General features: G+C 43.5%; 2 protein-coding genes across 2 annotated transcripts; one reads left to right on the top strand and one right to left on the bottom strand.

Annotated features, from left to right (window-relative positions):
• Positions 1-261: 261 nt before the first annotated feature.
• Positions 262-6,265, top strand: LOC120065733 (G1/S-specific cyclin-D2-like). The gene is made up of 5 exons (XM_039016822.1): positions 262-727; positions 3,695-3,910; positions 4,169-4,328; positions 5,104-5,246; positions 5,552-6,265. The coding sequence occupies exons 1-5, from the start codon at positions 488-490 to the stop codon at positions 5,711-5,713; spliced, it is 921 nt and encodes a 306-aa protein (XP_038872750.1). The 5' UTR covers positions 262-487; the 3' UTR covers positions 5,714-6,265.
• A 183-nt stretch (positions 6,266-6,448) lies between these two features.
• Positions 6,449-23,405, bottom strand: nuak2 (NUAK family, SNF1-like kinase, 2). The gene is made up of 6 exons (XM_039015941.1): positions 22,981-23,405; positions 12,239-12,359; positions 11,709-11,860; positions 10,243-10,308; positions 9,705-9,957; positions 6,449-9,570 (listed from the first exon to the last, which is right to left on the bottom strand). Exons 1-6 carry the CDS (start codon positions 23,221-23,223, stop codon positions 8,510-8,512), a joined length of 1,896 nt encoding a protein of 631 aa, XP_038871869.1. The 5' UTR covers positions 23,224-23,405; the 3' UTR covers positions 6,449-8,509.
• Positions 23,406-24,979: the final 1,574 nt, after the last annotated feature.

Below are 24,979 nucleotides of genomic sequence, written 5' to 3'. Positions count from 1 at the left end.
TATTTTATATTTATTTTTTGAAGTAAGATGTCTTAACTTCTTGTTGTATTGCTACCATCCACAAAAAAGGCCAGAATTCCCCCCCCCTGACTGCTACTCTGACCTGGCCTACCAGATGACTCCAAGGTGTGACAGCTCGAGCTGCGTTTGAAATTCCCATGTTGCTAGGGGGGGCGATGGTATAGTGTTTCGCATCAAGCTAGAACTCGTAGCTGCCTCTCGCTTCTACACGTTAGATTTCACATATATAACATTAGCGAATTAAAGTCATGTGAATGAGAGGAAAGGGACCCGACCTACTATTTGACGACAAAGGACATTCTGAATTTTCAGAAAATCCAGAACATTTCTGCTCTGTTAGCTAGCTATAGTAGCTGAGAGGGAGGCAGAGGTAGAAAACTTCGCTAACGCCAATTAACGTATTGAGTTTGTTAGCTAAGCTAGCCAACTGAGGGAGACCCTACTAAAGTTGTCCAACAACCCTCTAATGGAGTTGTTGTGTCACGAGGATGGACGATTCCAAGCCGCCTCAGAAAGCACCCCCGAATATATGAATTCCGCTGCTCTTCGGGCCAGCTCTGACCCGACCCTGACACGGGACCATCGAGCATTGCAGAACCTTCTGTCACTGGAAAAGACCAGTCGGGCCTCACCATCATACTTCGGCACGATTCAGACAGACATTCAGCCATATATGCGGAGAATATTGGCAGTATGGATGCTACAGGTAATGTATGACAAAATATCCAAAGTGAATGACATTCAGGTCACGGTTAGTGTTGATTTTGATAGGATTCTGCTGTCATATCGGATGTAATTCTTTAATTGACCACCGTCATCCTATATTAACGTTAATTGTCTCAGTTTGCTTTCTTATGTAGCTAATGCACTCATCAGCCTGCATTGCACCTGAAAGTAAGAGGGACTCGCTTGGACTGATTGGGTAAAATACCAGGGGCGCAACTTTCACTGGGAACGGGGGACATGTCGCCCCCACATTCTGAAATTGCATTTTAAATCAAATCAAATTTTATTTGTCACATACACATGGTTAGCAGATGGTAATGCGAGTGTAGCGAAACGCTTGTGCTTCTAGTTCCGACAATGCAGTAATAACCAACAAGTAATCTAACCTAACAATTCCACAACTACTATCTTATACACACAAGTGTAAAGGGATAAAGAATATGTACATACAGATATATGAATGAGTGATGGTACAGAACGGCATAGGCAAGGTGCAGTAGATGGTATAGTGTACAGTCTATACATATGAGATGAGTAATGTAGGGTATGTTAACATTATATTAAGTGGTATTGTTTAAAGTGGCTAGTGATACATTTTTACATAATTTCCATCAATTCCCATTATTAAAGTGGCTGGAGTTGAGTCAGTATGTTGGCAGCGGCCACTAAATGTTAGTGGTGGCTGTTAAACAGTCTGATGGCCTTGAGATAGAAGCTGTTTTTCAGTTTCTCGGTCCCTGCTTTGATGGACCTGTACTGACCTCGCCTTCTGGATGATAGCGGGGTGAACAGGCAGTGGCACGAATGGTTGTTGTCCTTGATGATCTTTATGGCCTTCCTGTGACATCGGGTGGTGTAGGTGTCCTTGAGGGCAGGTAGTTTGCCCCCGGTGATGCGTTGTGCAGACCTCACTACCCTCTGGAGAGCCTTACGGTTGTGGGCGGAGCAGTTGCCGTACCAGGCGTTGATACAGCCCGACAGGATGCTCTCGATTGTGCATCTGTAGAAGTTTGTGAGTGCTTTTGGTGACAAGCCGAATTTCTTCAGCCTCCTGAGGTTGAAGAGGCGCTGCTGCGCCTTCTTCACAACGCTGTCTGTGTGGGTGGACCAATTCAGTTTGTCCGTGATGTGTACACCGAGGAACTTAAAACTTTCCACCTTCTCCACTACTGTCCCGTCGATGTGGATAGGGGGGTGCTCCCTCTGCTGTTTCCTGAAGTCCACAATCATTTCCTTTGTTTTGTTGACGTTGAGTGTGAGGTTATTTTCCTGACACCACACTCCGAGGGCCCTCACCTCCTCCCTGTAGGCCGTCTCGTCGTTGTTGGTAATCAAGCCTACCACTGTAGTGTCGTCCGCAAACTTGATGATTGAGTTGGAGGCGTGCATGGCCACGCAGTCGTGGGTGAACAGGGAGTACAGGAGAGGGCTGAGAACGCACCCTTGTGGGGCCCCAGTGTTGAGGATCAGCGGGGTGGAGATGTTGTTACCTACCCTCACCACCTGGGGCCGGCCCGTCAGGAAGTCCAGGACCCAGTTGCACAGGGCGGGGTCGAGACCCAGGGTCTCGAGCTTGATGACGAGTTTGGAGGGTACTATGGTGTTAAATGCTGAGCTGTAGTCGATGAACAGCATTCTCACATAGTTATTCCTCTTGTCCAGATGGGTTAGGGCAGTGTGCAGTGTGGTTGCGATTGCGTCGTCTGTGGACCTATTGGGTCGGTAAGCAAATTGGAGTGGGTCTAGGGTGTCAGGTAGGGTGGAGGTGATATGGTCCTTGACTAGTCTCTCAAAGCACTTCATGATGACGGAAGTGAGTGCTACGGGGCGGTAGTCGTTTAGCTCAGTTACCTTAGCTTTCTTGGGAACAGGAACAATGGTGGCCCTCTTGAAGCATGTGGGAACAGCAGACTGGGATAAGGATTGATTGAATATGTCCTTAAACACACCAGCCAGCTGGTCTGCGCATGCTCTGAGGACGCGGCTGGGAATGCCGTCTGGGCCTGCAGCCTTGCGAGGGTTAACACGTTTAAATGTTTTACTCACCTCGGCTGCAGTGAAGGAGAGCCCGTAGGTTTTGGTAGCGGGCCGTGTCAGTGGCACTGTATTGTCCTCAAAGCGAGCAAAAAAGTTATTTAGTCTGTCTGGGAGCAAGACATCCTGGTCCGCGACGGGGCTGGTTTTCTTTTTGTAATCCGTGATTGACTGTAGACCCTGCCACATACCTCTTGTGTCTGAGCTGTTGAATTGCGACTACTTTGTCTCTATACTGGCACTTAGCTTGTTTGATTGCCTTGCGGAGGGAATAGCTATACTGTTTGTATTCGGTCATGTTTCCGGTCACCTTGCCCTGGTTAAAAGCAGTGGTTCGCGCTTTCAGTTTCACGCGAATGCTGCCATCAATCCACGGTTTCTGGTTTGGGAATGTTTTAATCGTTGCTGTGGGTACAACATCGTCAATGCACTTTCTAATGAACTCGCTCACCGAATCAGCGTATTCGTCAATGTTGTTTTTGGATGCAATGCGGAACATATCCCAATCCACGTGATCGAAGCAGTCTTGAAGCGTGGAATCAGATTGGTCGGACCAGCGTTGAACAGACCTGAGCGCGGGAGCTTGCATTTTTGTCCCCCCCGTTTTATCATTGCAATGTGATACAAAACAAGGCAACGGTGTGCTTTAGGACCATGCGGACAATTCTGCGTGGTCTGATAGGCTGTTTGGAGAGTGTATCCGACTGGATAAAAAAATCCAAAATAATGATGCCCCCCCCACTTCTAAAACCACAGTTGCACCCCTGTAAAATACTATCACCAAACGAGAGAGACATTGGAGGACAGGAGTACAAGAAAACTACAAGAAAACATGCATGTGTATAGAAACAAATATATCCATGAAACCAGTAAAGTCCTTATCATTGATTAACAAACTTCTTTCTTCCAACAGGTTTGCGAGGAGCAGAAGTGTGAGGAAGAGGTGTTTCCTTTGGCCATCCACTATCTGGACCGTTACATGAGTTGCTTCCCTGTTCAAAGGTCCAACCTGCAGCTTTTAGGTGCTGTTTGCATGTTCCTGGCCTCAAAACTGCGTGAGACAGTACCCCTGAGTGCCAGCAAGCTCTGCATCTACACTGACAATGCCATTACAGTGTCAGAGCTCCTGGTAAACACAAGATTTGTTTACAAGTTCCATATGCTTTCGCCATAAGTATAATAAAATGGCTGATAAATTTGATGAGCTCATCAATAAGTGTTATTACTTCGTAATAGCAGGTTGAATGCACTTTCAGTTCTCTGTTCTGCTTTTCAGTCAGTGGGAGCCTATTTTATGTTATTGTAATAGCCTACATATGTATTTATGTTATGCAGCAGTTGGAGCTTATGCTGGATTTAATGTATTGTGTGTGTGTCTGTTTTGCAGCAGTGGGAACTTTTGGTGGTGGCAGGGTTAGAGTGGGACCTGGCTTCTGTGTTACCCTCTGACTTCCTGGAGCAAATTCTTCATGGCATACCCATAATCCCTCACAACCTCCATGCCTTGCGCAGGCATGTCCACTCCTACATTGCACTGGCAGCCACAGGTAGAGGCAGGCATTGGGTAACTCATGGCGATGTGTGACTGTTGCTTCTAGCAATGCAGAAACATTTAGGCCTACAAGTCAAGTATCATAGAAAAACGAACATCACTTTGTTATTCTATGTGCGTGGCACTTCTTTGATTAATGATGACAATAGCTTGTGTTTCAAGAAATCAAGTGGCTCTGTGTGAGGCAAACAAAGGGCACACAGCAGCCATAACTTTGATTACGATGTGTCAGCGGTTCATTTGGGGGTGGGGGTGAGTTTGTGTAATCCTGTATTGTGCGGTGTGAAAGACCCATGCCCGTCCATTCAACTGCCTGATTTCCCACAAATCTCCCACGAGGTTGCCCGAGGCAACCAGTCACTGGGATACAGTCATGGTCATTTTGAATAGTCTGTTTTATTGTATCTGGATTTGGCCCATTCCGGACTTTGAAACCTATTCTATGAGGTATGGGTGAAAGGATTGCCTGAGATTCATTAATTGTCTCGTCTTTAAGCACTTCCTATTGTCTGTCTGTCAGGGCGGGTCTATAATGGCAGCATTCCTCTACTCCTATGACATCCTGCCTCAGCGATCAATGATGTCTGCTCCAAACCACTAACTCACAATTGTTAAGAAATTGTTTTCTGTTGCACACCTGGTATTATGTTCCTTGTCCACAAAGTGGGTCTGACACTTGCTCTGTCATCTAAGCAGATTAGTATAACAGACTTGTCAAACCTATATGTATTACATTTTTGCTGATCTCTCGTTTATCTCCCTGCTTTTAGAGTTTAAGTTCTCTGTGTTCCTGCCTTCCACTATTGCCTGTGCCAGTGTGGGCGCTGCCATTCGCAGACTGAAGCTCCTGGAAGGAGCTCTATCCAATGATTCACTTATGCAGTTGCTAGCCAACATCTTGGCCATTGATTTGGTGAGGCGAATATTTAACTAGAAACCTGCTGCTCCTTCTTTTAACCTTGTCTGCTTCCTCTTCAAGCAAATGCCTGTATTTTTCTTGTTTGTCTGACTCCTTGTTTCTCTGGCTCCTCCTACTCTACAAGGTGCAGAAAAAAGGCCTCCTTTATTCAAGGAAGCAAGCAAACTGGTTTTGAAACTAATAGTACAAATGTCATTGTTTTCTCTGGGACTTTGTTCGTGAGGACTCTGGAATTTGATGTTTCAGCTTTTCATTTCACCATTCTTAAACTCTTTCTTTACTGCTCTGTCCCCAAACAGGAGTCTCTCTGCTGCTGCTCTGACCAGTTGGAGGGTGTGCTGGAGCTCAGCCTGCCCCCCTGCCCCCAGGCACCGGGGGCTTGCCATTCAGCTACACCCGGCCCAGAGGTCAGCTACACCCCCACTGACATCCAGGACGTACACCTGTCACCACTGGGCTAGAGATGACACCAAGCAGATAATCACTTTAACTGCTCTCTTAACAATAACGAGCTTATTTATACCGTTGTGACCATAATGAGGCAGGTGTCTTAACTACCCTGTAAGACTATTTTTGGCAGTCACTAAAACAAAGAATGTATGTGATAAGAAAAAACATGTCTTATAAGCATTACTGTGTTCACACATGATGAATTGTGGAGATCTTGATATCCAAAGGTTTTTTTCTGTTTACATTACATTTTACAGTGTGTTTGAGTTCTTTGTCGTTGCTATGCTGTTGCTAAGTTTTTTTTAAGGACGTTTTAAAACTTAAGTTACTGTCGCTAGCTTCAGGGAACACAGTTTCTCACTGCTCTCTGAAGTTACCACAGAGGGGTATCTTTTTAACTTAAAACATGCTATTTGTGATATTGCCAGAAGTATTACAGAATTTCCATTTCAATGTTTGCACTGTGTGAGTTTGCTGAGAATACATTATGAATTATTTAAAAAATGCTGCTTTTCATTGAGTTGTATTTAGTAACCCTTCTGACATCTCTCTCATCTTGCGAACAGTCACAATACACCTCTATCTTGGCTAATGCCAGCAGAGTTCAAAAAGCACAAGCAATGCCATGCATTGTTTCCTGGTATCAGCGTTCTACCATAATCAGCCTACTAAATCAATAGTAAAGCCACAACTACCATAAATGTTCCAAATGAGGTCAAAGACAAAAAAGGAATCATTCATATGGGTATAGTTAATTTCAATTTTTTTTAATGATTCACTGGGCCAAGTCAGATCAGAGCACAAGCTGACAACAGATAAGCCGGGCACTTTGGCAAACATGGATCATGTCCCACTCATGAAAAACATAATTGCTTAGATTTACCTGTATCTATTAACATGGCAACATATTTTTATGGTTGTGTTGACATGAGTTGGCTAACAATTGATAGGTCACTTAATGGAACTGTATGAACATTTTGTAGTTCCTGTATAATACTGAGGGGGAAAAAAATAATCACCTGAATCTGTTTGAGCATCAAAGTGTGAATATCTTTGTGTTTTAACCTCCTTTGTTGACCGCTCTTGTATACTACTAAAACCAAGAGTTCTATTTCCCTTTATCCCTACAGTGTTAAATATAAAAGCAACCTATTAAAAACCAACAATAAGAAATCACCACATTCCAGTCATTGAACAGCAACTTGATGTTGTAGCCCCTTGTGCGAAGCTTTGTGTGCAGTTTGTTCCACATTCAAGAGAACCCTGATAAACATTTTATATAATTATCAGGTTTCAATAGTCTGAGCAGCTCCTAGGCACAGTTTTTCATAGTATTAATCATGTTAAGGTGTTAAAACAGAATAAATTGAATCAATCCTAGTCATAATCATGAAATGCCCAGAGGGCACATCAAAGTCACAAATACCAGTCTTTGGCCACATGCTGTTACTGGGAAACCGAAACGCACCTTTAGACCCGTCCTTGTAAATTAATTAACTCATAAAAATGTCACATGTATCGGTCTGAACTAGTTCTTCAGTTCACTGTCTGGGGAAGTTACACATTAACTAGTTACCACACATGCTAAAGATCATGGTTTAATTCCAGAGAACAGCTGGAATACTGCTTCAATACTTAACCTGCCAAAAGACTGAGGTTCTTAACATTTACTGTAAACCCCCCTTTTCATCTGAAATGCACTGTACACCGAGTCAACTTAGGCTGAATAGAATAGTAGCAGGTTCTACAAGTTCTTGCTAGTGTGCCTCAGGGCTTAAAGGGGCAATCTGCAGTTTGAACAATAAAGCGGTAACCCGGTAAACAGCTGAGGGGTGGGGCTGGAGAAATGTAACCACTCAAAATGTACAGAGCTATGTATAAAGGGACTGACCATCCATGATTTCAAGATTAGTTTTAGTTTACATTGTTTAAAACAAAGGAGTATAACAAGCTCATATTTTGGGTTCTGATGGGGTACGACAGTTGAACTAAGCTGATGAGTTATATTCGTCATTAATTTAAATGTTTAATAATGGATGTACCAACTGCAGATTGCCCCTTTAATGGATGTCATTATTACCTTTACTTATTATTGTGAGTCATCTTTCCAGGTGTAAATAAATTCCAGTTCTAAAAGTTGAACCATAACAATCAGTAGTAGACTCTGCAGCTCCAGATGAATCTGTCTTATTAACATGGTGATTGAACAGAAAAAAAAGTGCTCTACATGTTTTCACATTTTAGCTTTGGTATTAAAAACGCAATTCCCTCAAACCCTGAACAAAAATGCTACATTTTGAAATCAAAATCCAAAAGTCAACATTGAAAACCCCCCAAAGCCAATTGGAACTTGGTCCAGACAAAATGTAACAATTAACAGCTACCAATATTTTTGAAAAACACTGTGTCTATTCAGTTTTTCTGACCAAACATTTAGTCCCTGAAAAAAATTATTGTATTGAAAAGTCTGGATATCCCTGGCAAAGAAAACAAAAAAATGGGAATCTCTCATCGAGTTAACTAATTGAAAGGCATTTATTTTACACTGTTTGTCTAAACTAGCAATAAATCTGATATGAGCCTAGATTCTTTCTCCCTTTGCTAGAATCTGTTTTTGGTAAAGTTCTTATAGTACTGCATCAATGTCACATCCCGAGTGGCTACTGTAGCTTCTCACTTCTCCTATACCACTTTGGCTATCAAGTCACACATTACCACAAATGTGTTCAGCTATCAGCCAACTTTAAACAACTGCCTCAGTCCTTTGAGAATGCTGTATTATACTGTCCTGGGACACTTGCTGGTCCTCAGCTGGCTGCAGCTCCTCCAATCACCATGGCATGCTTGTAGGCTTCTGTCACGTTCTCACAGTCTGTGATGGAGAATGCGCTGTCAGCCACCCCAGACTGGTAACAGGCCATGTCCCAGGGTCCTCTCTGCCTCAGCAGGTCTTGCCCAAGCCCCTCTTCTCGGATGTCCAGGAGGTTGTCAGCGGACACGCAGCCCCTCATGGTGCCCTTGGCTGGGCGTTCGCTGGGTGCCGCTGGCCCCACGCGGTCAGGCAGATCCAGCTGGTCAAAGGACTCTGAGGAGAGGATGCTGTCCTCGCTGATTGCCCCGCTGGGTCGTGCTCTCGTGCCCCCCCTTGGCAGGGAGGTCGCCAGCTGGTCCAGAGACCCAAACTCCTGCAGTAGGCCTGAAGAGAACTTGCCGTGGCGCTTCAGGATGCCCTTTCGGTGGGGCGGTGCTGAGGGGCAGAGCTGGGCCTGGGGTGTCTGGGCAGAGTCACTGCTGTCTGGGGAAGAAGAGTAGTAGCCAGACTCTCGCTCGGCTGGTTTCTTCAAGATGCCTTTGCGGGGCAGTGATGCAACAGGCGGGGGCTGGGCCGGGGTGGAGAGTTCATAGTCCCTCACTGGTTCCTCCATCACTGGGGTTGTAGCCTCGCTGAGGGCCTTCTGCTTCAGGCTACCTCGTCTCTTCAGTATGCCCTTGGAGGGCCGAGCGGTGGCCCCATCATTCATGGTCTGGGACACGTTGTTCTCCTTGCGTGACCTCCGTAGGGACCGCTGACGCACCACATCCCCTCCACCGCTCCCGTGGGACCGCAGCAGACAGCGCACCTTGGAGCTGTTCTCCAGTAAGGGCCGGGAGTTTCGACGCAGCCAACTGGCAATGCTGGCAAGGCCTCCAGGCTGCTGTGTGGATGCAGTGGTCTTTTCACTTGGTTGTAGCAATGTCGCATTCTCACTCTCGGCCAGTAGGGGTTTCTGGTAACCCCAGCTGAGCCACCAGTGTCCAGCAATCTCCTCTATCGTAGCTCTGCGCTCAGGATTCACCATTAGCATCCAGCGAATCAGCCCACAGGCATCTGAGACAGGGAGGAAGAACATAAACCAGTATTTACAACTGACACAGCTCTGCTGGGCTACAATAAGAAATAACTAAAACACACACCACTACATGGCAGAACTACATCCCAGTTAGGAGAGGCTATACTCTCACCTGAAGGGTTGGTGGGTTTGCGGTAGTTTCCAGTGCTAATCTGCTGGACCAGGTTCTTGTAGTTTTGCCCATCGAAGGGCATGGCCCCATGGACCAGGGTGTAAAGCAGAACGCCCAGCGACCAGGTGTCCACCTCAGGCCCTTTGTACGGCCGCCCGTTAACAATCTCTGGAGAAGCATACAGAGGGCTGCCACAAAACGTCTGTAGGTACTCATCACCACGGTACAGGTTGGACAGCCCAAAGTCAGCAATCTGGAACAACAATCAAATAAAATTTTGCCATTAGATACAATCACTATTCAATGAACACTAGGAACTACAAACAAGTGAAAGTAGAGAGAACCGAATTGGAGTGGATGGCGGGAATCGTTTTCCACCAATATGTGAGAGTTGTTCATGTGTAAATTCTCCAAGCAACACTGCAGTGTGATACTGTTCAGGTATGAGAGTGGCCTACGTGTGAATGCCTCAGGTGCGCAAATTATAAAGATTGTAGATTGTCACAAGTGCTGAGACACAGTAGCCCTTTGTCCATACCTTAATATTGCCCTTTCCATCTAGTAAAATGTTCTCCAGCTTCAAGTCCCGATGTACTATCCCATTCTGTGTGATGGAAGAAGATACAAACTATTAAGGTCTTCATGTTGACACAGTTGACACCTAAGATGGCTGATTTGAGTCTTTGCTATTTGCCCACAATGTGTAAAAAAAAAAAAAATAAAATAAATTAAAAAAAAGAGTGAAGCCCTCAACATTTGGGTCAGAACAGAGGTTGTTCCAACAGAAGATTGTTCTGGAATGTCAGCTATGCTCCATTGTCCTCCACTCTACAGGGGGGCATGCCTCTGACAGGCGTGGAGCAAGAGCTTAAATTTAGTTCAACTTCAAGAAATGCAGGTCAAACTATTTGTCTTGCAACTCCTGTTATAATCACTCAAAAATGTGCTAAAATTTTAACTATGTGGAATTTCCATTTGATGTTGCATTGAGGTAAAGAAAACATACAAGAGCCAGTGAACATATAATAATGCTTTTAGTAACTGTAAAAGGGTTCAGAACATACTACTTATTGATTTACATTTGTTTCTAAATGTACTGTACATCAAATTGATAATACAAAATAGTTGACTTAATGAGGGACCACATTTTATTGGACCAACAATATCCTACCACTAAACAACCAGCCTAAGAGCAATTTCATACAGCTCAAACAGCAATAAAGTACCTCAAATATTGACATGTCTGACAAAAGACAAACATAATAGACAGCTGGGTAGCAGAGAGAGAGAGAGAGCCTTTACCGGCCCATTTCCTTCACTTTGTCAACTCAGGTCGGTTTTATATGGTACTAAACTCACCCTACCTCACAGAGAACAGGCCTAAGTGGTTCTTACTGTAATTTACAGAAAAACAGTATACTATTACACCAAGTACGCTAGACACAGTGATTGTTTGCAACACTACTATGGGCCTTGGGGGAGTAACGAGTAGATGTGTGTGTGCATGTGTGTGTTCACAGAGCCCGTCTGTTCCCTCGCATCCTCATTAGAGAGAGAGAGACAGAGAGAGGATGTGTATGTGTGTGATTGTGTTGAGACGAATGGCCTTTAGCCCTGACGCTGGCTCTCCATAAACCTAACGGTTCATTTCACCCTACAGAGCTGGCCGACGGTGAATGATGCCCATTATGTAACTGCCAGGGTGGCTTTGCCAGCACTCTAGGCTGATGAGTGGGCAGGCTAGTGGGGTTCCCTGCCTACTTCCTGTCCCTGTGTGCCCAGTCACAAATATGCCCATGAGGTACAGCATGTTGTGGACACTGATGGAGATTTAACAGTGGTCTGTTCTTTGTTTCGGCTGATTTAAGAAAAACAAAAAATGGCTGTAATTATACGAGACCACTCTATTGGTAAATACGAAACAAGTGTACAGAGATGTAGGCTAATCTCAGAACCAAATCTCATACTCTGTCAAGACAGACTAATAGAGATGCAATGCCTTACCCTGTGGCAGTAGTGTACAGCTGACACGATTTGTCTGAAGAAGTGTCTGGCCTCGCGTTCTGAGATCCTCTGCTTTTCAGAGATGTAGTCGTAAAGGTCACCTCGGCTAGCATACTCCATCACAATCACAATCTTGTCCTTGTTCTCGAACACTGCGAGGCCACACACAGAAAAACAGTCAAACAAAAGGTACATGGCAACGTAGGCGGGATGGGTTGTTACAGGGAAAACACATCAGTGGTGATGGGGAATTGGGAAGCTCAGATGGCACTGCAGCGGGTTATGTAACCAAGAACAAATTAATGTCAAACAAAGTCTTCCGTGACCAGACTCTGCTCCACAAAGTTCAGTGTTTCATCACATCTTATTGTTTTGTTCCTGAGAAGTTTTACTACTGTATCTGTGCGTGACTATTGTAAAATCAACAGGGCTGACCGCAACCTGGGTCTCAATGTGACTTCCCTGTCTAAATAAAGGGCAAATTAAATCAAAAAATCCCTCATTGGGATTTGAGACACAGACGTATGTACCTTCATATATGGTGATGATGTAGGGGTGATTGAGTGAGGACATGATCTCAATCTCTCTGCGAATGTGCACTAGGTCCTGCTCATCCTGGATCTTCTCCTTTCTGATGGACTTAATGGCAACCTGGGTAAAGGTAAAGAGAAGAACAATAAAATAAGGCTTTGAGAAAGGTATGCATTAGAACAAACTGTGTTTACTTTAAATTGCATGTCATTTTCAATGTAATATGATCATATAATGCACAAGTCAAACTCATTCCAGAGGGCGGAGTGTCTGCGGGGTGTCGCTCCTCCCACATTTTATTGGTCGCATACACATATTTAGCAGATGTTATTGCGGGTGTAGCAAAATGCTTTTACTCCTAGCTCCAACAGTGCAGTAATATCGAACAATAAACTCAAAACTAAAAAGTTAAAGAATGGAATTAAGAATATTAAGATCACTGATTAGTAAAGAACTCCCCTCACCTGGTTGTCTAGGTCTTAGTTGAAAGGAAAAAAACTTGAAATTTCCCAAGTTTTCTGAGCAAAATTGTATTTTTGTATTATTGCTGGACATAAAAGGCTGTACATTTTTTTCTCTCAGAAATCTGTTCAAGTATTCCCACAAATAACAGACACACATGATCGTATACAAATGTAAGCAAGATTTGAAATGATTATGTTTTAGTCAAATATGTGTTTGGGCTTCTTGCAGTCAATTTGCAATCTACAAATGATTTGTAATAAAAAAAATAAAAAAAATGGGTGGTTAGAGCCCTGAATGCTGATTGTCTGATCGCCATGGTATATCAGACCGTATACCACGGATATGACAAAACATTTATTTTTATTGCTCTAATTACATTGGTAACCCACTTATAATAGTAGTCAGGCACTTCAGGGGTTTGTGGTATATGGCCAATATACCATGTCTTAGGGTTGTGTCGTGCATCAGAACAGGGACTTATTACCCCGACCATTCGCTCCCCAAAAAAGTACATAACAATATCATCCCACGTCTAAATCTAGTTGATGATCCCTGCACTAGGCCCTCCATGGAATGAGTTTGACACGCCTGATATAAAGCATCCACCATCACTGACAGGTTAAACATGAATCAGTTTATTCTTAAAGACAGTCAATATACCAAATATTGTAGCAAGTCCTGCCAAGGGAATGTCACAGAAACCAAACAGCACAATGTAAGACAGTTAATCAAGTAGACGTTAAAATCCATACAATGGTAGCAAATGGGCCTTGCCAGGAAGATTTAAAACCTCTTCAGGATCGGCCCCTTTAAAAAAATATATATTATTTGGGTACGCCTAAAATTACGTACCCAAATCTAACTGCCTGTAGCTCAGGCCCTGAAGCAAGGATATGCATTTTTTTGGTACCATTTGAAAGGAAACACTTAAGTTTGTGGAAATGTGAAAGGAATGTAGGAGAATTAGATTTGGTAAAAGATAAACTCAGCAAAAAAAAGAAACGTCCTCTCACTGTCAACCGCGCTTATTTTCAGCAAACTTGTGTAAATATTTGTATGAACATAAGATTCAACAACTGAGACGTAAAATGAACAAGTTCCACAGACACGTGACTAACAGAAATTGAATAATGTGTCCCTGAACAAAGGCGGGGTCAAAATCAAAAGTAACAGTCAGTATCTGGTGTGGCCACCAGCTGCATTAAGTACTGCAGTGTATCTCCTCCTCATGGACTGCACCAGATTTGCCAGTTCTTGCTGTGAGATGTTACCCCACTCTTCCTCCAAGGCACCTGCAAGTTCGTGGACATCTGAGGGGAATGGCCCTAGCCCTCACCCTCCGATCCAACAGGTCCCAGACATGCTCAATGGGATTGAGATCCGGGCTCTTCGCTGGCCATGGCAGAACACTGACATTCCTGTCTTGCAGGAAATCACGCACAGAACAAGCAGTATGGCTGGTGGCATTGTCATGCTGGAGGGTCATGTATTTATTTTATTTTTTTCACCTTTATTTAACCAGGTAGGCCAGTTGAGAACAAGTTCTCATTTACAACTGTGACCTGGCCAAGATAAAGCAAAGCAAAGCGACAAAAAGAACACAGAGTTACACATGGGATAAACAAACGTACAGTCAATAACACAATAGAAAAATCTGTATACAATGTGTGCAAATGAAGTAAGGCAATAAATAGGCCAAAAGTGGTGAAGTAATTACAATTTAGCAATTTACACGAGTGATATACAGTGCAAGTCGGAAGTTTATATACACTTAGATTGGAGTCAATAAAACTTGTTTTTCAACCACTCAAAACATTTCTTGTTAACAAACTATAGTTTTGGCAAGCCGGTCAGGACATCTACTTTGTGCATGACACAAGTAATTTTTCCAACAATTGTTTGCAGACAGATTATTTCACTGTATCACAATTCCAGTGGGTCAAAAGTTCACATACACTAAGTTGACTGTGCCTTTAAACAGCTTGGAAAATTCCAGAAAAGGATGTCCTGGCTTTAGAAGCTTCTGATAGGCTAATTGACATCCTTTGAGTCAATTGGAGGTGTACCTGTGGATGTATTTCAAGGCCTAACTTCACAGTAAAATGAGTTCTATATCGACATAACCTGAAAGGCCGCTCAGCAAGGAAGAAGCCACTGCTCCAAAACCGCCATAAAAAAGCCAGACTACGGTTTGCAACTGCACATGGGGACAAATATCGTACTTTTTGGACAAATGTCCTCAGGTCTAATGAAACAAAAACAGAACTGTTTGGCCATAATGACCATCGTTATGTTTGGAGGGAAAAGGGGGAGGCTTGCAAGCCGAAGAACACCATCACAACCGTGAAGCACGGGGGTGGCAACATCATGCTGTGGGGGTGCTTTGCTGCAGGAGGGACTGGTGCACTTCACAAAATAGATGGCATCATGAGGCAGGAAAATTATGTGGATATATTGAAGCAACATCTCAAGACATCAGTCAGGAAGTTCAAGCTTGGTCGCAAATGGGTCTTCCAAATGGACCATGACCCCAAGCATACTTCCAAAGTTGTGCCAAAATGGCTTAAGGACAACAAAGTCAAGGTATTAGAGTGGCCATCACAAAGCCCTGACCTCAATCCTATAGACAATTTGTGGGCAGAACTGAAAAAGCGTGTGAGAGCAAGGAGGCCTACAAACCTGACTCAGTTACACCAGCTCTGTCAGGAGGAATGGGCCAAAATTCAACCAACTTATTGTGGGAAGCTTGTGGATGGCTACCCAAAATGTTTGACCCAAGTTAAACAATTTAAAGGCAATGCTACCAAATACTAATTGAGTGCATGTAAACTTCTGACCCACTGGGAATGTTATGAAAAAAATAAATCATTCTCTACTGTTATTCTGACGTTTCACATTCTTAAAATAAATTGGTGATCCAAACTGACCTAAGACAGGGACTTTTTACTAGGATTAAAATGTCAGGGAATTGTGAAAAACTGAGTTTAAATGTATTTGCCTAAGGTGTATGTAAACTTCTGACTTCAACTGTATGTGGAGATGAGGATGTGCAAGTTAAAATGCTGGTGTGCAAAAGAGCAGTAAAACAAAAACAAATATGGGGATGAGGTAGGTAGTTGGTTGGATGGGCTATTTACAGATGGGCTGTGTATAGCTGCAGCGATCGGTAAATTGCTCTGACATCCGATGCTTGAAGTTAGTGAGGGAGATAGAAGTCTCCAGCTTTAGTGATTTTTGCAATTCGTTCCAGTCATTGGCAGCAGAGAACTGTAAGGAAAGGCGGCCAAAGGAGGTGTTGGCTTTGGGGATGACCAGTGAAATATACCTGCTGGAGCGCGTGCTACGGGTGAGTGTTGCTATGGTGACCAGTGAGCTGAGGATAAGGCGGAGTGTTACCTAGCAAAGACTTATAGATGACCTGGAGCCAGTGGGTTTGGCGACAAATATGTAGCGAGGACCAGCCAACGAGAGCATACAGGTCACAATGGTGGGTAGTATATGGGGTTTTGGTGACAAAACGGATGGCACTGATAGACTGCATCCAATTTGCTGAGTAGAGAGTGTTGGGGGTTATTTTGTAAATGACATTGCCGAAGTCAAGGATCGGTAGGACAGTCAGTTTTACGAGGGTATGTTTGGCGGCATGACTGAAGGAGGCTTTGTTACGAAATGGGAAGCCGATTCTAGATTTAACTCTGGATTGGAGATGCTTAATGTGAGTCTGGAAGGAGAGTTTACAGTCTAACCAGACACCTAGGTATTTATAGTTATATTCTAAGTCAGAACAGTCCAGAGTAGTGATGCTAGGCGGGCGGGTGCGGGCAGCGATCGGTTGAAGAGCATGCATTTTGTTTTACTAGCATTTAAGAGCAGTTGGAGTCCACGGAAGGAGTGTTGTATGGCATTGAGGCTCGTTTGGAGGTTTGTTAACACAGTGTCCAAAGGGCCAGAAGTATACAGAATGGTGTCGTCTGCGTAGAGGTGGATCAGAGAATCACCCGCAACAAGAGCGAAATCATTGATATATACAGAGAAAAGAGGATGAGCCTGCAGGAAGGGTACCACATGAGGGGAGGAGGATGTCTTCCCTGTAACACACAGTGTTAAGATTGCCTGCAATGACAACAAGCTCAGGCCAATGATGCTGTGACACCGCCCTAGACCATGATGAACCCTCCACCTCCAAAATCGATCCCGCTCCAGAGTACAGGCCTCGGTGTAACGCTCATTCCTTCGACGATAAACATGAATCCGACCATCACCCCTGGTGAGACATAACCACAACTTGTCAGTGAAGAGCACTTTTTGCCAGTCCTGTCTGGTCCAGCGACGGTGGCTTTGTGCCCATAGGCGACGTTGTTGCCGGTGATGTCTGGTGAGGACCTGCCTTACAACAGGCCCTCAGTCCAGCCTCTCTCAGCCTATTGCGGACAGTCTGAGCACTGATGGAGGGATTGTGCATTCCTGGTGTAACTCGGGCAGTTATTGTTGCCATCCTGTACCTGTCCTGCAGGTGTGATGTTCGGCTGTACCGATCCTGTGCAGTTGTTGTTTTACGTGGTCTGCCACTGCGAGGACAATCGGCTGTCCGTCCTGTAGAGCCGTCTTAGGCGTCTCACAGTACGGATATTGCAATTTATTGCCCTGGCCACATCTGCAGTCCTCATGCCTCCTTGCAGCATGCATAAGGTACGTTCACGCAGATGAGCAGGGACCCTGGGCATCTTTCTTTTGGTGTTTTTCAGAGTCAGTAGAAAGGCATCTTTAGTGTCCTAACTTTTCATAACTGTGACCTTAATTGCCTACCGTCTGTAAGCTGTTAGTGTCTTAACGACAGGTGCATGTTTATTAATTGTTTATGGTTCATTGAACAAGCATGGGAAACAGTGTTTAAACCCTTTACAAGAAGATCTGTGAAGTTATTTGGATTTTTACGAATTATCTTTGAAAAAAGTGTCCTGAAATAGGGACGTTTCTTTCTTTGCCGAGTTCACAAATATAATACCAAACTAAAACTAAGTGAGTAATTGTTTGTTTTTTAAAAACCTAGCCAAGAGTGTTAGGCAACATGTAGCCTGGGGAAGAGGTTAGGCAACATGTAGATTAGAAACAATTTATCCAAATGAAAGGAGCAATCATAAACTTAGTTTAGCTTTACCCTTCCATAGCCTGAGGATTATTGGGCTGAAAGTGTTAACTGAAAACACCATAGTGCTACTGTGACAGGGCAGTAGAAGGAGGGACAGTGTACTGGCTGCTGTGATAAAATGCATTGTCTCGTATGACGTCAGTGAGGCCCCCAGAATTAGATCATTTGAATAGAAGTGACAGAGTTTAAATGCACACATGCATCAGGGTGTGACTGCATGTAAACATGCAGGGGTGTAACTAAATGTCAGCATATCTGTGTGTATATGGTGGCCTGTGTGAAACATGCGTGTTGAGATGCTATCTGTGATTGGTGCTAATGTTTAACTATATGCCTTTTATATTGTTGTATGTATAATAGATTGCACTCTATCCATGTGTACATGAAGGAGTGTGCATGTGTCTTAGCCTATGTGATGCAGGCTTGTCTAGATGTATGGGATTCCACACCGACCCAGAGTGCGTAAAAGTATATCAAAGGAGAGAAGAGGGGGTTATGAGGGGCAGCCGATGGTTAGAGAATGTGGTCTTCTTCAGCCCTTCACATTCACCCTAATAAAGACCACAGAAACACTCGGTGACAGGAGGAGGAATACCAGACAAGACCTTCACACTCACGGCCTCTTCCTATGAGTCATAGTCTGGATACGTCTTCTCCTATCAATGTTACTTACCTCAGGATGAATCCTTCGGTTGTTGTGTCTGTTGACTGGATTCATGGCCAAACTAATGCTCAAGTCACACTGAGCCAGTGTTAACGTCATGTTTATGTGTTATTCTTCAATACAGGTGGAGTATAGCCACCAAATACTGGCCCTGTAAAACACTGTGGCGAGGACCAATTTTATTTATTTATCTAACTATGCAAGTCAGTTAAGAACAAATTCTTATTTACAATGACGGCCTACCACGGCCAAACTCTTGGCCCAGCGTTGTCTGGGTTATTGTGCCCCACCCTATGGGAATCCCAATCACAGCCGGTTGTGATACAGCCTGGAATCGAACCAGAGTCTGTAGTGATGCTTCTAGCACTGAGATGCAGTGCCTTAGACCGCTGCACCACTCGGGAGCCCCCCACAACTACACACACTGATGTTTGATGCCCACGCTCTGTGGGAGGCTAGCCTAAAGATGAAGCTCCTTTGATTATGTAATATGAAACATACAGGATTTCACGAAGGGATAGGAGCAGCAGAACACAGAATGCTGTACATAGAGCCTGTAGTTTAAAATGATGCCCTCCATTGTTTTAAAAGGTCACTCCCAGCATTGAGTTATACATCTCTGTGCCATTAGACTGGAAGATATAGGAAGATGGAGCAGAGAGAAATGCTTCTTCCTTTGGTGGAACAAGCCGTGTGTGATGATACAGCCACCCCAGCCAGGTATGCAGACACAACACTTTTATCTTCCAAGTCTATACAGAAGTTTTGGGAGGGGAATTCCAATCATCACTTTCTTCAATTTTCTCAGGATGTTTCCCCACAGTAACCAGCCCAACCTTTAACAGCACACTGCTTGGAAAGGGCCCAACCCCAGCTGATTTAGCATGGACTTTCATGGACAAACAAACCAAACTTATTTTTAGACACCTCAGCACATGCATGTTTTGAAGGTCAGCATAGAATGTTCAACTGTTGTTTTCTCCCTGCTTCTATCTCAAAATATAATGAGTAATATACTGTATCTTTGTGCTTGTGCATGTCCACCGTCAAGAAGGGTGTGAGCATCTGTCTGCTACCGTGGAATTGCCCTAAATGGAAATATATCTATTTCCTTATGGAACAATCCATTACTATGACGCGACCACATCAAAGGAAACCCCAAAATAAAACCCCCTCTTGTGTTCTTTCCTACGAATTGTGTTTCCTGCTTCCCTAATGGTAAATGATGAATAGTATAATGTTGATGTTTAACATCACCGTTACTGGTCAGGATGCAGGGTTGGGGTCCATTAATCTCTCTGTGACAAATAAATGTACTTTCTTTAGCTAACAAATAACAATTGCCCTCCTTTCTCCCACTCTCTCTAACCCCCCTCCTGCTGATCAATATGACAGAAGTCCAAGGTTACACCATAGAGGCATCGTGTTATGACCCAATATTGCCTAGTTTTGGCTACAAAACTGCTGCAACTGTTCACTGAGGTTAATACTGACAAATATATTATTTGTTTTGAACATACAAATTACATACTGAATGTTTGATGTTTGTCAGCAAACAAATTGTGAATAATCACAAGTAAATGTATTTTTTTTTACCTCATTCTCCCATCCCCCTCTCTTTTTGCCCCTAGGCTACAGGACAGGAATGCACCTCAGCCAGGTGGGAATTTACCCAGCTGTCCCTCCTCCATACCTGGGAGGTAGGCCTAGATTAGAGAGCCGTTTTAGGATGACCAACTACCACCCCATCAGAAGACACCAAAACTCCAGTGTCCTTTCCAAGGACAATTCTGGGTTACAGATGACACCTCTGTGTCACATTTTACACATAATAAATACCATGAGGACAGGATTATGTGGGACTTGAAAAGTGTTGAGATTTTGGGACATGGACTTCCACTTTGCGAACCCACATATGTTAGTAAACTACAACTATCCACCCATCCCCTGCATTAAATGTATGCAACTGCCCCAGTCAGGGCTAAAGATGATTTTGATGGATCACTAAATTGTATTTGGAGGTCGGTTGCCCTGGACACAGGAACATGTTGTTACGCACATTTCAGTCTTGTGCTTGATTAGATGAGAACTACACTTTTAATGCCCTGTTTGAAACTACAATAACAATGTGTTTTTCCAGTATGGCTCTCAATTGTCAGTACTGAATTAAGGTCATTCATAGTCATTGGCATCTATTGCCAAGTAGTCGGTCATTGTAACTCCTCCTTGTATACAACGTACCCAAGAGGTGAATGAATACAACGAGCTCAGACTGTTTGGAGATGTTCTTTAGGACAGATAAGAAGTGCACATACATTGTTATGGTCTGGATATGTGGGAGGTTTATTGGACTGTACTGAACCATCCCAGAGCATGTCCTGTTGTCTTAACCGTTGAACTCTTACTCAAACATACATTTGCCTAAATCTTTACTCAACACATTCCAAAACTGAGGGTAAATAGAAAGTGGCATGCCTTCCCAGAAACCTCTGATACCAGTGTCAAATTGCCAACTGTCTGCCCACAGAGCTATTCACTGCCAGGCAGGCATTGCAGAATAGGCTACAGGCCAGTTTGGTGCCTCTTTGTTCTGACATGTTGGGTGCTCAATAGCCTGGACATGTTTAGTCTTAGTAGATCCAACCAAACAAGGGTAGGTCACAGTGTGGAAAAGATCACAGAATGAATCCATTGCTGATGTTGTAGAATACCAGTTTATAAAGTCTCATCAAAACATGTTTCTCTTTCTAATGCAGGCTGCACACAGCTAAATGGTATGGGTAAAATAACCCAGGCCTATAAATACCAGCAGGCGATCACCCACCTTTAGGAGTTTCTACAGTGTAAAGGAGATATGGGTGTGCTAATGGAAATACCTGTTTTTGTTTTTAAAGGAAAGTCTATTCAAGCTCCTGGTGAACCACTCACAGTGTGTCATTGTTGTGTGTCATTGTAGTTTGAGTGAGTCATGACAGAACATACACAATTACGTGTGCTTGCTTCAGTCTCCTCTGTACAACTACAATTTGGTCTGACATGGCATCAGATACACTATATACACAGAAGTATGTGGACATCCCTTTAAATTAGTGGATTCTGCGATTTCAGCCACACCAGTTGCTGACAGGTGTATAAAATCGAGCACACAGCCATACAATTTCCATAGACAAACATTGGCAGTAAAATGGCCTTCCTGAAGAGCTCAGTGACTTTCAACATGGCACCGTCATAGGATGCCACCTTTCTAACAAGTCAGTTTGTAAAATTTCTGCCCTGGTCAACTGTAAGTGATGTTATTGTGAAGTGGAAATGTCAAGGAGCAATAACGGCTCAACTGCGAAGTGATAGGCCACACAAGCTCACAGAACGGGACCTCCAAGTGCTGAAGAGTGTATTGCGTAAAAATTGTCTGTCCTCAGTTGCAACACTCACTACCAAGTTCGAAACTGCCTCTTGAAGCAACGTCAGCACAAGAACTGTTAGTCTGGAGCTTCATGAAATGGGTTGCCATGGCCGAGCAGCCGCACACAAGCCTAGGATCACCATGAACAATGTCAAGCGTCGGCTAGAGTGATGTAAAGCTTGCCGCCATTGGACTCTGGAGCAGTGGAAAAGTGTTCTCTGGAGTGATGAATCACGCTTCACCATCTGGCAGCCTGACGGACATACCTTGGTTTGGTGGACGCCAGGAGAACGCTACCTGCCCCAATGCATAGTGCCAACTGTAAAGTTTGGTGCAGAAGGAATAATGCTCTGGGGCTGTTTTTCATAGTTCTGGCTAGGCCCCTTAGTTCCAGTAAAGGGAAATCTTAACGCTACAGCATACAATGACATTCTAGAAGATTCAGTGCTTCCAACTTTGTGGCAACAGTTTGGGGAAGGCCTTTTCTTGTTTCAGCATGACAATGCCCCCCGTGCACAAAGTGAGGTCCATAAAGAAATGGTTTGTCGAGATCGGTGTGGAAGAACTTGACTGGCCTGCACAGAGCTCTGACCTCAACCCCATCGAACACCTTGGGATGAATTGGAACGCTGACTGCAAGCCAGGCCTACTCGCCCAACATCAGTGCCCGACCTCACAAATGCTCTTGAAGCTGAAAGGAAGCAAGTCCCTGCAGCAATGTTCCAACATCTAGTGGAAAGCCTTCCCAGAAGAGTCGAGAATATTATATCAGCAAAGGGTAGACCAACTCCATTTTAATGCCTATGATTTTGTAATGAGATGTTCGAGGAGCAGGTGTCCACATACTTTTGGTTTTGTAGTTTATCACAGAAAGTAGGCTATAGGTATAATGTACAAATAATACAACAGTCTACATAATTAAACCAACAAAGTAGGCCAAAAGATGAATTAAAGGCCTAAACCTTAAACATTTTATGAAATTGTAATGACAAATCATGAAATATTTAAAAAGGCTACTCATTACACATTTGAAAATGAGAATAAGCATTAAAAAACGTACCATTCTACCGCATCTCTCAATTGCTTTCTTCACTTTTCCGTAAGTCCCTTTTCCAAGGGTTTCAAGAAATTCATACCGATGCTTCAGATTGTGTTTATGATGATGTCTCTTCACCGCTTGCCTTTTCACGGATGCCTCGGAGACCGATTTTCTAACAAGCGAGTGGCCATGACCAGGTAACTGTTGTCTATTGTCGGATAAAGTTGACGATCGCCCACCACTGTTGAAATCGTTAGGATCCATTATAGATTGCAATCACTTTTTATTTCTCCTACAGTTGAATGACTAGACTATACAAATATAACACATTTAAAACATGTATTTTGTTGTATATATTCTTCCTCAGGTGGCCTTGTCTTCTGAGTTGGTTTCATGAAGTCGATGAAGGTGACCACTCCTCCTATTTGAATATCCAATAAACAGGCATCGTTGCCCATTTGCTGTTGTTTTTACCAGGAGGCGTGTGAGCTTCATGGTGCTTTCCATAACCAGGAGACGTGTGAGCTTCATGGTGCTTTCCAGACAACTGGGAACTCGGAAATAACCGAGGTCAAGTTATGACTTCGGTGATCTTCAGGTCGGAACGTCAGAGCTCAAGTTGTCAACTTGTAATTTCAAGTTGAATGACCGTACAAACAAATTTCCCCATCTCGGGGGCACATTTTTGTCCGAGTTCCCATTTGTCTTGAACACACTGAAGTCGGAGATTTCCGAGTTCCCAGTTGTCTTGAACAAGGCATCATTGTGGGCGGAGTTCGGGTAATATGTTCAAAACACCTGGGAACTGAGAACTCGGAATTATCAGACTTCCGACTTCAGTGCATTCAAGACAACTGGGAACTCAGAAAAAACGAGCTCCGACTGGGAAAAATCTATTTGAACGGTCATCCAACTCGGAATTCCAACTCGAGAACTCGGGCCTCAGTCTATGCCTGAAGATCACTGACGTCATGATTTGACCTCGTATTTTTCAGAGTTCCCAGTTGTTTTGAATACACTGAAGTCGGAAGTCAGAGATTTCCGAATTCCCAGTTCCGAGTTGTTTTGAACCCGGCATATTTTTAGAGCTCCGACTTTCCGACCTGAAGATCACTGACGTCATGATTTGACCTCGTATTTTTCCGAGTTCCCAATTGTTTTGAACTGGGAACTCGAAAAAACAAGTGAGCTTCAGGTCGGAAAGTCGGAGCTGTAGAAAGATGCCCAGGTTTCCGACTTGGAATTCCGAGTTGGATGACCGTTCTAAACGATTTTCCCATTCGGGGCTTGTTTTTTTACGAGTTCCCAGTTGTTTTGAACGCACTGAAGTTGTAAATCGGAGATTAATCAGTTCCCAGTTGTTCTTGAACTCGGCATTATTTCGTTTTCTGCCAGTGCAAAACACTGCACCAACAGTCCCAAAATGTCAGGCAAGCTAAATCAGGTGCATCTCTTCCTCACAAAGAAAATGTTCCTACATTTAGTTTCACAAGTTCTTATCTGTTCTCTTCAACATTTGCCAGGCTATGTGCATGGATTAGTCAGTAGTGGAAAAAGTACTCAATTGTCATACTTGAGTAAAAGTAAAGATACCTTAATTAAAAGAAAATTACTAAAGTAAAAGTCACCCAGCAAAATACTACTTGAGTAAAAGTCTAAAAGTATTTGGTTTTAAATATAGTTCATTATCAAAAGTAAATGGAATTGCTAAAATGTACTTAAGGATCAAAAGTCAAAGTATTAACCATTTCAAATTCCTTATATTAAGCAAACCAGACGGCACCATTTTTGTATTCTTTTTTTATTGACGGATATCCAGGGGCACACCAACACATAATTTACAAACAAAGCATTTGTGTTTAGTGAGTCCGCCAGATCAGAGACAGTAGGAATGACCAGGGATGTTCTCTTGATAAGTGTGTCAATTCAACCATTTTCCTGTAAAAATGTAAGGAGTACTTTTGGGTGTCATGGAAAACGTAAGGAGTAAAAAGTACATTATTTTCTTTAGGAATGTAGT

This window comes from Salvelinus namaycush, chromosome 20 (assembly GCF_016432855.1).
Source record: "Salvelinus namaycush isolate Seneca chromosome 20, SaNama_1.0, whole genome shotgun sequence".
Classification (NCBI taxonomy): Eukaryota; Metazoa; Chordata; class Actinopteri; order Salmoniformes; family Salmonidae; genus Salvelinus; species Salvelinus namaycush.
Note: the sequence above shows the minus strand (reverse complement) of the source record. Positions and strands in the feature narration are given on the sequence as shown.

Bases quoted from the DNA above. Each gene is read 5' to 3' on its own strand.
- LOC120065733 (XM_039016822.1), top strand. From the start codon at position 488: ATGGAGTTGTTGTGTCACGAGGATGGACGATTCCAAGCCGCCTCAGAA. The intron at 728-3,694 runs GTAATGTATGAC...TTCTTCCAACAG, and splicing joins TGGCAGTATGGATGCTACAG to GTTTGCGAGGAGCAGAAGTG. The intron at 5,247-5,551 runs GTGAGGCGAATA...GTCCCCAAACAG, and splicing joins ACATCTTGGCCATTGATTTG to GAGTCTCTCTGCTGCTGCTC.
- nuak2 (XM_039015941.1), bottom strand. From the start codon at position 23,223: ATGGATCCTAACGATTTCAACAGTGGTGGGCGATCGTCAACTTTATCC. The intron at 12,360-22,980 runs GTACGTTTTTTA...ACCTTTACCCAG, and splicing joins TTGAGAGATGCGGTAGAATG to GTTGCCATTAAGTCCATCAG. The intron at 11,861-12,238 runs GTACATACGTCT...GTGGCCTCGCAG, and splicing joins CATCATCACCATATATGAAG to TGTTCGAGAACAAGGACAAG.